The sequence below is a fragment of the Gymnodraco acuticeps genome, unplaced genomic scaffold (genome assembly GCF_902827175.1).
Source record: "Gymnodraco acuticeps unplaced genomic scaffold, fGymAcu1.1, whole genome shotgun sequence".
Taxonomy (NCBI): domain Eukaryota; kingdom Metazoa; phylum Chordata; class Actinopteri; order Perciformes; family Bathydraconidae; genus Gymnodraco; species Gymnodraco acuticeps.
Window position 1 is genome coordinate 198,975 of NW_022990887.1, and position 12,495 is coordinate 211,469.

Sequence of the window (12,495 nt, forward strand, 5' to 3'; positions counted from 1 at the left end):
GCAAGTATACAAAACATCACACAGTTTGATATTGTACTACCTTAAATCCTCTTTTATTGCTCCCTACTAGTTGACTGTAACTTCGTGAACCCACATTTAACGTTAAAGCCCCCAAAAAACTTGGATTGCTTAAGTCATTTTACAAATAAATGTTAAGTCCTTAAAGGTGGGGTAGGTACGTTTGAGAAACCGGCTCGAGATACACTTTGTTATATTCCATGGAATGCTCTTAACATCCCGATAGCAATGAATATATTAAATGCTTTGACAAAAAAATCCATAAAACAATGTCATCAGTGGAAGCCGTGGCGCTGTAAAAAGCACGACCAATCCTCTGAGCCGGCCCGGCTAAAGTAACTGGATGGCCTACCTGCCTGTCAGCCTTCCATCTGGGCACAAACTTACCTCGTGCCCTCATTGGTCATGTGCGCGTTCGTGTGTGTTGGAGGAGGGGCTCTGTGAGGAAGTGGCAGATTTTTTCCGGTTATGTATTTTCAAATTCTAGCGCACTCGAGCTGGTTTCTCCAAAATTACCTACCCCACCTTTAAATCATTATTGACTATTACTATGGCCACAATGAGGACATACAGTCCAGAAAACATGTGAAATCCAGATTCATGCAAAAATATAAAGTGCAACAAGCACACCAACAGTATAATGTATTCAATAAATTAACATAAACCATCAAAGCAACACGTCTGTACAGCTTCATAAGATAAATACTAACAGTAAAGCATGTCCATGCGCTGATTTATCAGCACCTCAAGACATTATTCACTTGAATAAGACACACAAAAATATGTTTAACCCGACGGAGCAGCAGCAGGAGAGATCCACACAAACCAACCTGAAGCAAAACAAGGATCATTTCTCATCTTAGATAACATTCCCTGCATGCCTGCTCTACTCTGCTTTTTTCCAGTCCTTCTGCTGTTAAGGAGCTATAAGAAGAAACCCCGTCGGTATCAGGGTCGGATATTTTAAGACTTAAAGAGAACAGTCCATGGGAAGAAGGGCAGATCTGTGCTTCTGGATTATTTATTACAGGCTGAGATAAAAATGAACCAGGCTGCATTTTTGTACCATGAAAACAAGTCACTTGTAATGATGGGAATGATAGGTTGCCAGGAATTTATATTTTGATTAAAGTGTAACAGCCATGTTGGCGTATTTATGGAGTGCAGCAGACGAGCTGCGTATATTCAGGCCAGCATCGTGAAGCCAGGGCAAAAAAGGGCAGAAATGAAAGATTTGGACGAGGGTTTGAAAGCATAACATGTGCTTTGATACTTGGTAAAGATCAAACCAACAGTAAGCAGGTGCAGAACTTCATATGAGAGCCGACAGATGGCCTCTTCAAAGCAGAGTAAGCTAAGTGTGCTTGCTGGCGGCTACAAGAGAACGAAGTGAGAACAGCCAAAAGTCCTGAAAGTAACTACTTGGGAAAAAGAGTAGTGGTCATTTAATAGTGGAAGTTAGGAGACTTTTGTAACATTTCTTTGCGTTAGTTTAGAGAGCAATGTTGTTTATTGTTAATATGTTTCCAATGATTGACAATAGCTGTCATCATTGCGACATGAAAGGTGCGTTTGCAATGAGAACTTGACATGAAGTCTCGCGAGATCTCGTGAGAGTGAGGAAATTGTAGTAGTTGTAGGACGTGAATGTGACTTTCTGCATTGTTCAGAAAACCTTCTCAAATGTGAAGTGTAGCACCGGAGTGTGTTTATCATTCCGTGCATTCATTGACATTGAGAAGCAGAGTGCTCATCCCCTATTCCCATATTAAATGGTACCTTTGAGTTTCTCTGTGCAGCAGCTCTTTGAGGTTTCACATTTTACCTACTCAACACCTCATCCTCCTCATCCTCCTCCTCCTCCTCACTGATAGCACAGGTAGCCGATGATGAGTTTAGGTATGTCCAGTTTTTCTATGACTTCCAGAGCTCTGGTTTCCAGCATCGCCCTCAAAGCCAGCCGGCTGAGCTGCTGCAGGTTCATGGGGGTGGCTGGAGGGACAAGAGTAAAGTGTTATGGATTATTATTAGACGTGTCTAAAAAAACAGAGGTGGGAGAAGTACTCAGATCTTGTACTTGAGTAAAAGTAGAAGTACTCAGATCTTGTACTTGAGTAAAAGTAGAAGTACTCAGATCTTGTACTTGAGTAAAAGTAGAAGTACTCAGATCTTGTACTTGAGTAAAAGTAGAAGTACTCAGATCTTGTGCTTGAGTAAAAGTAGAAGTACTCAGATCTTGTACTTGAGTAAAAGTAGAAGTACTCAGATCTTGTACTTGAGTAAAAGTAGAAGTACTCAGATCTTGTGCTTGAGTAAAAGTAGAAGTACTCAGATCTTGTACTTGGGTAAAAGTAGAAGTACTCAGATATTGTACTTGAGTAAAAGTAGAAGTACTCAGATCTTGTACTTGAGTAAAAGTAGAAGTACTCAGATCTTGTACTTGAGTAAAAGTAGAAGTACTCAGATCTTGTGCTTGGAGTAAAAGTAGAAGTACTCAGATCTTGTACTTGAGTAAAAGTAGAAGTACTCAGATCTTGTACTTGAGTAAAAGTAGAAGTACTCAGATCTTGTGCTTGAGTAAAAGTAGAAGTACTCAGATCTTGTACTTGGGTAAAAGTAGAAGTACTCAGATATTGTACTTGAGTAAAAGTAGAAGTACTCAGATCTTGTACTTGAGTAAAAGTAGAAGTACTCAGATCTTGTACTTGAGTAAAAGTAGAAGTACTCAGATCTTGTGCTTGAGTAAAAGTAGAAGTACTCAGATCTTGTTCTTGAGTAAAAGTAGAAGTACTCAGATCTTGTACTTGAGTAAAAGTAGAAGTACTCAGATCTTGTGCTTGAGTAAAAGTAGAAGTACTCAGATCTTGTACTTGAGTAAAAGTAGAAGTACTCCAGATCTTGACTTGAGTAAAAGTAGAAGTACTCAGATCTTGTACTTGAGTAAAAGTAGAAGTACTCAGATCTTTGTACTTGAGTAAAAGTAGAAGTACTAGATCTTGTACTTGAGTAAAAGTAGAAGTACTCAGATCTTGACTTGAGTAAAGTAGAAGATACTCAGATCTTGTACTTGAGTAAAAGTAGAAGTACTCAGATCTTGTACTTGAGTAAAAGTAGAAGTACTCAGATCTTGTACTTGAGTAAAAGTAGAAGTACTCAGATCTTGTGCTTGAGTAAAAATAGAAGTACTCAGATCTTGTGCTTGAGTAAAAGTAGAAGTACTCAGATCTTGTTCTTGAGTAAAAGTAGAAGTACTCAGATCTTGTACTTGAGTAAAAGTAGAAGGACTCAGATCTTGTACTTGAGTAAAAGTAGAAAGTACTCAGATCTTGTACTGAGTAAAGTAGAAGTACTCAGATCTTGTGCTTGAGTAAAAGTAGAAGTACTCAGATCTTGTACTTGAGTAAAAGTAGAAGTACTCAGATCTTGTACTTGAGTAAAAGTAGAAGTACTCAGATCTTGTCTTGAGTAAAAGTAGAAGTAGCTCAGGATCTTGTACTTGAGTAAAAGTAGAAGTACTCAGATCTGTGCTTGAGTAAAAGTAGAAGTACTCAGATCTTGTACTTGAGTAAAAGTAGAATACTCAGATCTTGTACTTGAGTAAAAGTAGAAGTACTCAGATCTTGTACTTGAGTAAAAGTAGAAGTACTCAGATCTTGTACTTGAGTAAAAGATAGAAGTACTCAGATCTTGTACTTGAGTAAAAGTAGAAGTACTCAGATCTTGTACTTGAGTAAAAGTAGAAGTACTCAGATCTTGTACTTCAGTAAAAGTAGAAGTACTCAGATGTACTTGAGTCAAAGTAGAAGTACTCAGATCTTGTAGTTGAGTAAAATAGAAGTACTCAGATCTTGTACTTGAGTACAAGTAGAAGTACTCAGATATTGTACTTGAGTAAAAGTAGAAGTACTCAGATCTTGTACTTGAGTAAAGTAGAAGTACTCAGATCTTGTACTTGAGTAAAGTAGAAGTACTCAGATCTTGTACTTGAGTAAAAGTAGAAGTACTCAGATCTTGTTCTTGAGTAAAAGTAGAAGTACTCAGATCTTGTACTTGAGTAAAAGACGTACTCAGATCTTGTTCTTGAGTAAAAGTAGAAGTACTCAGATCTTGTACTTGAGTAAAGTAGCAAGTACTCAGATCTTGTACTTGAGTAAACGTAGAAGTACTCGTCTTGTACTTGAGTAAAAGTAGAAGTACTCAGATCTTGTACTTGAGTAAAAGTAGAAGTACTCAGATCTTGTACTTGAGTAAAAGTAGAAGTACTCAGATCTTGTGCTTGAGTAAAAGTAGAAGTACTCAGATCTTGTCTTGAGTAAAAGTAGAAGTACTCAGATCTTGTACTTGAGTAAAAGTAGAAGTACTCAGATCTTGTACTTGAGTAAAAGTAGAAGTACTCAGATCTTGTGCTTGAGTAAAAGTAGAAGTACTCAGATCTTGTACTTGAGTAAAAGTAGAAGTACTCAGATCTTGTACTTGAGTAAAAGTAGAAGTACTCAGATCTTGTACTTGAGTAAAAGTAGAAGTACTCAGATCTTGTACTTGAGTAAAGTAGAAGTACTCAGATATTGTACTTGGGTAAAAGTAGAAGTACTCAGATATTGTACTTGAGTAAAAGTAGAAGTACTCAGATCTTGTACTTGAGTAAAAGTAGAAGTACTCAGATCTTGTACTTGAGTAAAAGTAGAAGTACTCAGATCTTGTACTTGAGTAAAAGTAGAAGTACTCAGATCTGGTACTTGAGTAAAAGTAGAAGAACTCAGATCTGGTACTTGAGTAAAAGTAGAAGTACTCTGATCTTGTACTTGAGTAAAAGTAGAAGTACTCAGATCTTGTACTTGAGTAAAAGTAGAAGTACTCAGATCTTGTACTTGAGTAAAAGTAGAAGTACTCAGATCTTGTACTTGAGTAAAAGTAGAAGTAATCAGATGTTGTACTTGGGTAAAAGTAGAAGTACCAGAGTGTAGGAATACTCTGTTACAGTAAAAGTCCTGCATTCAAAATGTTCCTCAAGTAAAAGTAGAAAAGTATTCTCATCTAAATATAGTGAAAGTAGCGACAGTAAAAGTAGTCGTTGTGCAGATTGGTCCATTTCAGAATAATATATATGATATGTTTTATAATGATTGATCATGAAAGTGTTCTCAAAGCTGGTAAAGGTGCAGCTAGTTTGAAGGACTTTGTATACTGCAGGGTAGCTGGTGGATTTACTCCAGGTGGAACTAAAGTCTGATTTAACACTTGATTATATTTCACATCATTCATCCACATCTGTAAAGTAACTATAGGAACTAAAATGCGATCATTGCTCGCCATCTGCTGGTGATAAGTCACTACTACACTGATACACTTCCTGGTAGTGTTATAGAGGAACTCACTCTCATAAAACTGTAGACAGGTAGCAGAGGGGGAGCTGGGGGTTGTGTAATCTACAGGTTTCTTGTCGTGATGATCCCTGGCGTGGACGTTGGCTCCGAACTCCACCAGGATCTCCACCATCTCCACCTGCTTGTTTTTAGCAGCGTGGTGCAGCGGCGTCTCGTGAAGCCGGGCCGCGTTCACCTTAGCACCTGAAGGGAAAAGAGCTTTAATGTCAGCTGGTTATTATATCAACAAATACACAATGTCTGACTTATCTAACCTGGTTATTGGTTGTTACTAAATATATCAATCTTCAAAAGACAGTTGCAAATACAAGTTTCCTTTCTTTTTTTACACATTTGTCTGCATTTTTTATGCTTTAATAATGACCTCCAATGGAACAACAAAATTCTGTTGAATCAATTAAAGAGTAGTCTATATGAAATAATGACATGGTAAAGCTTATTTTTGTACTATACTCCTTTGTGAATTAAATTATTTCTTATTAAAAAGAGCCTTATTCTGCTAATTTCCAGGTTTCATATCAGTGAGTGTAGTGTCTCTACTTTAAAGAGTCCTCTCCTGCTGATGTTCAGGTGTTTATCAGTATGTAGTGTCTCTACTTTAAAGAGTCCTCTCCTGCTGATGTTCAAGTGTATATCAGTATGTAGTGTCTCTACTTTAAAGAGTCCTCTCCTGCTGATGTTCAGGTGTATATCAGTATGTAGTGTCTCTACTTTAAAAGAGTCCTCTCCCTGCTGATGCTCAGGTGTATATCAGTATGTAGTGTCTCTACTTTAAAGAGTCCTCTCCTGCTGATGTTCAGGTGTATATCAGTATGTAGTGTCTCTACTTTAAAGAGTCCTCTCCTGCTGATGTTCAGGTGTATATCAGTATGTAGTGTCTCTACTTTAAAGAGTCCTCTCCTGCTGATGTTCAGGTGTATATCAGTATGTAGTGTCTCTACTTTAAAGAGTCCTCTCCTGCTGATGTTCAGGTGTATATCAGTATGTAGTGTCTCTACTTTAAAGAGTCCTCTCCCTGCTGATGTTCAGGTGTATATCAGTATGTAGTGTCTCTACTTTAAAGAGTTCTCTCCTGCTGATGTTCAGGTGTATATCAGTATGTAGTGTCTACTTTAAAGAGTCCTCTCCTGTTGATGTTCAGGTGTATATCAGTATGTAGTGTCTACTTTAAAGAGTCCTCTCCTGCTGATGTTCAGGTGTATATCAGTATGTAGTGTCTCTACTTTAAAAGAGTCCTCTCCTGCTGAGTTCAGGTGTATATCAGTATGTAGTGTCTCTACTTTAAAGAGTCCTCTCCTGCTGATGTTCAGGTGTATATCAGTATGTAGTGTCTCTACTTTAAAGAGTCCTCTCCTGCTGATGTTCAGATGAATATCAGTATGTAGTGTCTCTACTTTAAAGAGTCCTCTCCTGCTGATGTTCAGGTGTATATCAGTATGTAGTGTCTCTACTTTAAAGAGTCCTCTCCTGCTGATGTTCAGGTGTATATCAGTATGTAGTGTCTCTACTTTAAAGAGTCCTCTCCTCCTGATGTTCAGGTGTATATCAGTGTGTAGTGTCTCTACTTTAAAGAGTCCTCTCCTGCTGATGTTCAGATGTATATCAGTATGTAGTGTCTCTACTTTAAAGAGTCCTCTCCTGCTGATGTTCAGGTGTGTATCAGTATGTAGTGTCTCTACTTTAAAGAGTCCTCTCCTGCTGATGTTCAGGTGTATATCAGTATGTAGTGTCTCTACATGTCTCCTTGCTTTAATGTTCAAAAAGCTCTTAATTTTTCTCATACTGTCTGTGCAGCAGCACCTATTTTCACCCTCTGTCTGAAACCAGAGCCCAGTCTGCTCTGATTGGTTAGTTGGCCGGCTCTGTTGTGATTAGTCAACTGCTTAGAGATGTCCCGCCCCTTAGCCTATCACGTACAATGTGTTGGAGCGCTAGCCAATTGGAGCACCAGTGTTAGGGTGCATTCACACCTGCCTTGTATAGTCCGGTTGAATCGAACCCTGGTGCGTTTAGCCGCTTGATGTGGTTCATTTGGGTCGGTGTGAACGCAGTCCGAGACCTCTGAAGTGAACTAAACAACCGGACTCTGGTCCGCTAAAATAGGTGGTCTCGGAGCGCTTGCTTGCGATCTCTGGAGCGGTTCATTGCTGGTGTGAACGCAGTCCGCAGCAACACATAGGAAGCGTAGTATTTACGTGTCACAAGAACGCGGATGTCTTCAAAAATCTTTAGCGAAAGAGTCTTTCAAGACATCCGCTGTTGTTTAGTTAAAGAGTGAAGAAGAATTAAATGTTGAACAGTGTCGTGTAAAGTAAAAATTATCCGTCAACTACATAAATGTAAGAACACCTGTCGTCGGTGAAACCTCCTCCTTACTGCAGAACGTCTCTCATTATGTTATAATGTTTTTTAACGGACGTTGTCTGATTTTATAATCATATGCGCGAGCCGCTAGAGTCTGTTGATCTCCAGATTAACGGCTGCATGAGAATAACCTGCCGAAAGTGCCGATGCTCCATGGCGGAGGCTCCGGTAGAAATTGCCGGGATTTGCGTTTTTACCCCCTTAATGTCTGACCAATGGTTGAACAGCATTTCCGAGCACATGACTTGTGTTTAAAGTTTATAGTCTGTTTTAGTTTTGAACTTGTGAACTCAAACCAAACCTCCTTAAAAATGAAACAATGTAACAAACTGTCGTCGGTGCTCACTAGAAAACTGTCTATTAGGTGTGAATGCACCCAGATAGTGATGTCATTATGGGATTTTAGCCTTTGCAGACCAATTAAATGCACACAAATACATTTTTTAACACACTACAGAAAAGGGAAAACCCTAAAAAAGCATAACCTGAGTGCTAAATGAACACAACGTTTAAAGTGAAAGTCTCTTGTTTGTTTAATTTGAGTTTTCCCGGCACTTGACTGATTTTGTATCGCTTTGCATTCTGGGTTAACAGACTGGAAAGCGAAAGGTCGCTTTTTCTGTCAATCAAGTAAACTCCTGAATTAAGTGGCAGGGAGGCCAAGGGAGGAGGGATCAAAACCTGCTTTGTCTATTTTAACGGAGCTGGATTTTTTTTTAATGAATGACTCGTGATCTACCAGCATTGCCCCCGCGGTTGACGTACTGGGCACCTCTGTTCTAGGGAGATCGTCTCACCGTAGCTGTCAATCTGATCAAAAGACGTGTTCAATGGCATTAAAACGAGAAAAAACGCGGCTGAATCGGTTAATCCATAGGTTTTTAACGTCTCTGTATAAAAAAATTATTTCATTTATAATCCATAATTCAATTTTTATGTAAAAATCGCAGAGCAAAAGTTAGCTGCTAATGGTAGCCACCATTAGCAGCTAACTGCTTCCGGTCTCGGCTATTACAATTCAACTGAAAAAACAAAAAAAACCGTTTTATTTCGATTATGTTGTTTTCATTATCGTTGCAAGCCAAAATCGTAATTGCGATTAAAATACGATTAATTGAGCAGCCCTACAATATGACTCCATTCAATGACATTTAATGATCATATTGAATCATTGCCCAACCCTCATGTAAACCCAGTTTTAGCGCAGGAGGCAGGAGATATTATTACAGGCCAGCTGACCTGTCCTTAAATTCCCTCATTATTGAAATCAAAACAGCTCCACCATAATCCATCTTCCTAGATTTAGAAATACAATCTGAGGGTAAACAAGATCCAAATATAAAGCCGTGTGACATCTGGTCCGGTACATTTCCCAACCCTGCTTTGCACTGACCTGCGTTGAGCAACACTTTCACACACTCTGTATGTTCGTTAGCACAAGCTACATGTAGCGGGGTCCCGTAGTAAATATCGTACGCCTCCAGATTTGCACCCATGGCGATCAGGAGCTTCACGCAGTCTTCTTTACCTGGAGAATAACAGGAGGATATTGAGTAAAATAATGTTATTTATAAACCCGCCTCCGCAACTCCCTCCCACCCAGAGGAGGGAAGTAGTGGAGTACAAATACTTTGTTACTGTACTTAAGTACATGTTTCTGGTATCAGTACTTTACTCCGCTACTTATTTTTCTGACGACTTTTAACTTTTACTTCTTACATTTTGAACTCAAATACCTGTACTTTCTACTTCTTACATGTTGAACTGAATTTTGAGATTTGTAGAGAAAGTCCGAATTTAGAGAAAGTCATAATTTTTTGAGAAAGTCCGAATTTAGAGAAAAAGTAGTTATTTTGAGATTTTTAGAGAAAGTCATAATTTTGAGAATTTTGAGAAAAAGTCATCATTTTGAGAATTCTGAGAAAAAGTCATAATTTTGAGAGAAAGTCAGATTTTGAGGGAAAGTCATAATTTTGAGAAAAAGTCATAATTTTGAGATTTTTCGAGAAAGTCCGAATTTTGAGAAAAAGTCATAATTTTTAAAAAAAAGTCATAATTTTGAGAAAAAGACAGGGACTAGTTGATGCTCTGTATGTGATGACTACTTCCATTCTTGAGAGGATCAGAAATACATGGATCCTGAGATTGAAGCTGAAGCCGGGGACGAGTGAGATTTTTCTAACAACAAAGAGACAGGATTTTAAAAAGGCATGTGGAGGCCCTCACCTCCCATGCAGGCCTCGTGGAGGGGGGAGGGGGTTCTGGAGGTGAGGGCGGGGTTGGATTTGGCGCCTCGTTCCAGAAGGAGCCTCACACACTCCAGACTCCCCGCTGAGGAGGCCTCACACAGCGGGGTGCTGCCGTCCACGTTCCTCGCATCCACCTGAGATAGCATTAAAGGTCCCCTATTATACTGTTTTTCAATATCTTATGGGTCTCAGATATATACAAATATATACAAAAACTTGTCTATGATGTGTTTTGCTAAAAAATAACAAACAGATCATGCATGCTAGACATCTTAGACAAAAACGCTGATTCTGGAAAAGGAGGGGGTGCTTGTGCCTGCTCAGAATTCTACAGAGATACAGCTAAATGCTGCCGTGATTAAATGCCATATCATGTTCCAACCCACATCAAGGATTACTTCTGAAACAGTATGGAGCTCAAATGCTTTTCTCTCTCAGGTTTACCACAAGGTGAGTTCCTTTTTTCATTTCCTGCTTTTTTACACATGCTCTCCAGTACAGGTGAGCTCTGAGTGTTAGCGATGTTTGCTAATGTAAACAAAGACCATATTACGTCCAAAACACGTGAGGCATTGTTTCTGATAGCAACGTTTCTGATAGGGCCGTGGGTCCACATTTCAGATATTACATCATATCAGACTGGATCAGCTCCGTTGTACCCCCGTTTTTAGAGATTTGGGTATGGAAAAAAGGATGTTACACCTGTCCGTCCTGTCTGTCTCACCTGGGCTCCGGCGTCCAGCAGCAGGCGGACACACTGGGTCTGTCCCCGCAGACAGGCCTCGTGCAGCGGGGTGATGGAGTCGACCGCCACCACGTTGACTGAAGCTCCGCTGAGGATCAGACTCTGCAGCTGGGACGTCTGGCCCTGAGACGCAGCTTTGTGCACCTCCGTCCTCTCAGACCAGCAGCCTGCAGGAGGGGAGACATCAGGATGTTCACCAAATATGACCCAAATATCTGGCAGGTGGTAAATCAGGTCTAAAACCACCAGACTCACGGACAGTTTCACTCCACAGGCCATAAGACTGTTAAACACCTGAACTTTTGAAAGGACATCCATAACATTCATCTGGTTGCAACTTACAAATTATTCATCTAATATATCATATTCCAATTACTTGTATATAGACTCTCCTTGCACTATTTATATTCTATTTTATTTGTATTTACTTGCACTATTGTATCTGTTTTATTGTGTTGCACTGTTGGAGGAGCCTGGGAACTAAGATTTCCATTGACATAACTACACTGTAGCTAGAGTATGTACACATGACAATAAAAGCCTTGAATCTTGAAATTCAATCTATATATGTTCATTTTAATTTGAATTCATTTCATATTTTAAAGTTACTTACCTGTGTATAATTGTATCGTTATCTTTGATGTTATCTTTAATTGTATTCATCTCTAATCTGTGTCTTATTTTACCATAAGATGTTTGTCAATCCTCTTGTATGAGTGTATAAATAGACAACTGTTACCTAATCATTTGAGCTCTGCTGTAAATATGTTGTTTAATGTACACTCTGTACATTTTGTATATAGTAGTAGTACATTACATAATTATATCACATCTTAGAAAAGTAGTCTTCTAGTACATGTCTCCTCAAATACTGTACAAGGACTGATTTAACCATAACATTCCTTACTGTATATGCACACCATTGTTTGTTGTCAGTATCCATACACACTTATTGCAGTAGTACCACGAGTAAAATAAGCTACACATGGGATTAAAGTACTCAGAATTAATAAGTACACTGCACTTACTTGACAATACCACTGTCACAAGTAAAAGTCATATGTTCAAATGTATTTTTTTACTTTGTTTACAGCCTGTGAAATTACCAAGGGGTGAAAACAAATCTTATTGTCATCTGTCATAATTCCTTATTGGCTCAAAGTAAACAAATACTAGAAATATAATGTTTATCCCTGAACTGTAAAGGCGTATAGAGTGGAAGGAAATGAACATATTCAAATAAAAACAAGTAGGCCTAACCTCAACATTGTACTTAAGTGTAGGACTTGAGTAAATGTCCACTCAAGTCCAACACTCGAGCTACAGCTAATTAGCATGTTAGCATTCCTCATGACACATGTGGATAACGTTACACGTTTTTGCAGGTCTCCCTTGAAAAAGAGATCTATGATCTCAATGGCACTAATCTGGTTAAATAAAGGTTTGACATGCCGGTCAAACCGGGCCGAAAAAGGTCCCAAAAAAACTAGATATTCTGACCGGAAATGTTCTCTACTTCTCACACTCACCAATGTCTCCAAAGAAATAATCTCGGTCACTTTGAATTTCCATTCCGTCTTATTTTTCTTTGGGAAGGAGTAAGGTAGCAGACGCAGAGACATGAGACGTAAACAGCGAGCTGGTGATGTTGACATCCCGAAAGAAGCACTGGTTGGTTTACATGCGGAGGGAATCATGTGACATACCTAGAACTCGAAGTGCATGCTGGGAGTTG

General features: G+C 39.0%; 1 protein-coding gene across 1 annotated transcript; it reads right to left on the bottom strand.

Moving 5' to 3' along the window:
* Positions 1-402: 402 nt before the first annotated feature.
* LOC117557617 (ankyrin repeat and SOCS box protein 13-like) lies at positions 403-12,437 on the bottom strand. The gene is made up of 6 exons (XM_034233518.1): positions 12,290-12,437; positions 10,740-10,927; positions 9,993-10,149; positions 9,160-9,294; positions 5,394-5,585; positions 403-2,010 (listed from the first exon to the last, which is right to left on the bottom strand). Exons 1-6 carry the CDS (start codon positions 12,330-12,332, stop codon positions 1,883-1,885), a joined length of 843 nt encoding a protein of 280 aa, XP_034089409.1. The 5' UTR covers positions 12,333-12,437; the 3' UTR covers positions 403-1,882.
* Positions 12,438-12,495: the final 58 nt, after the last annotated feature.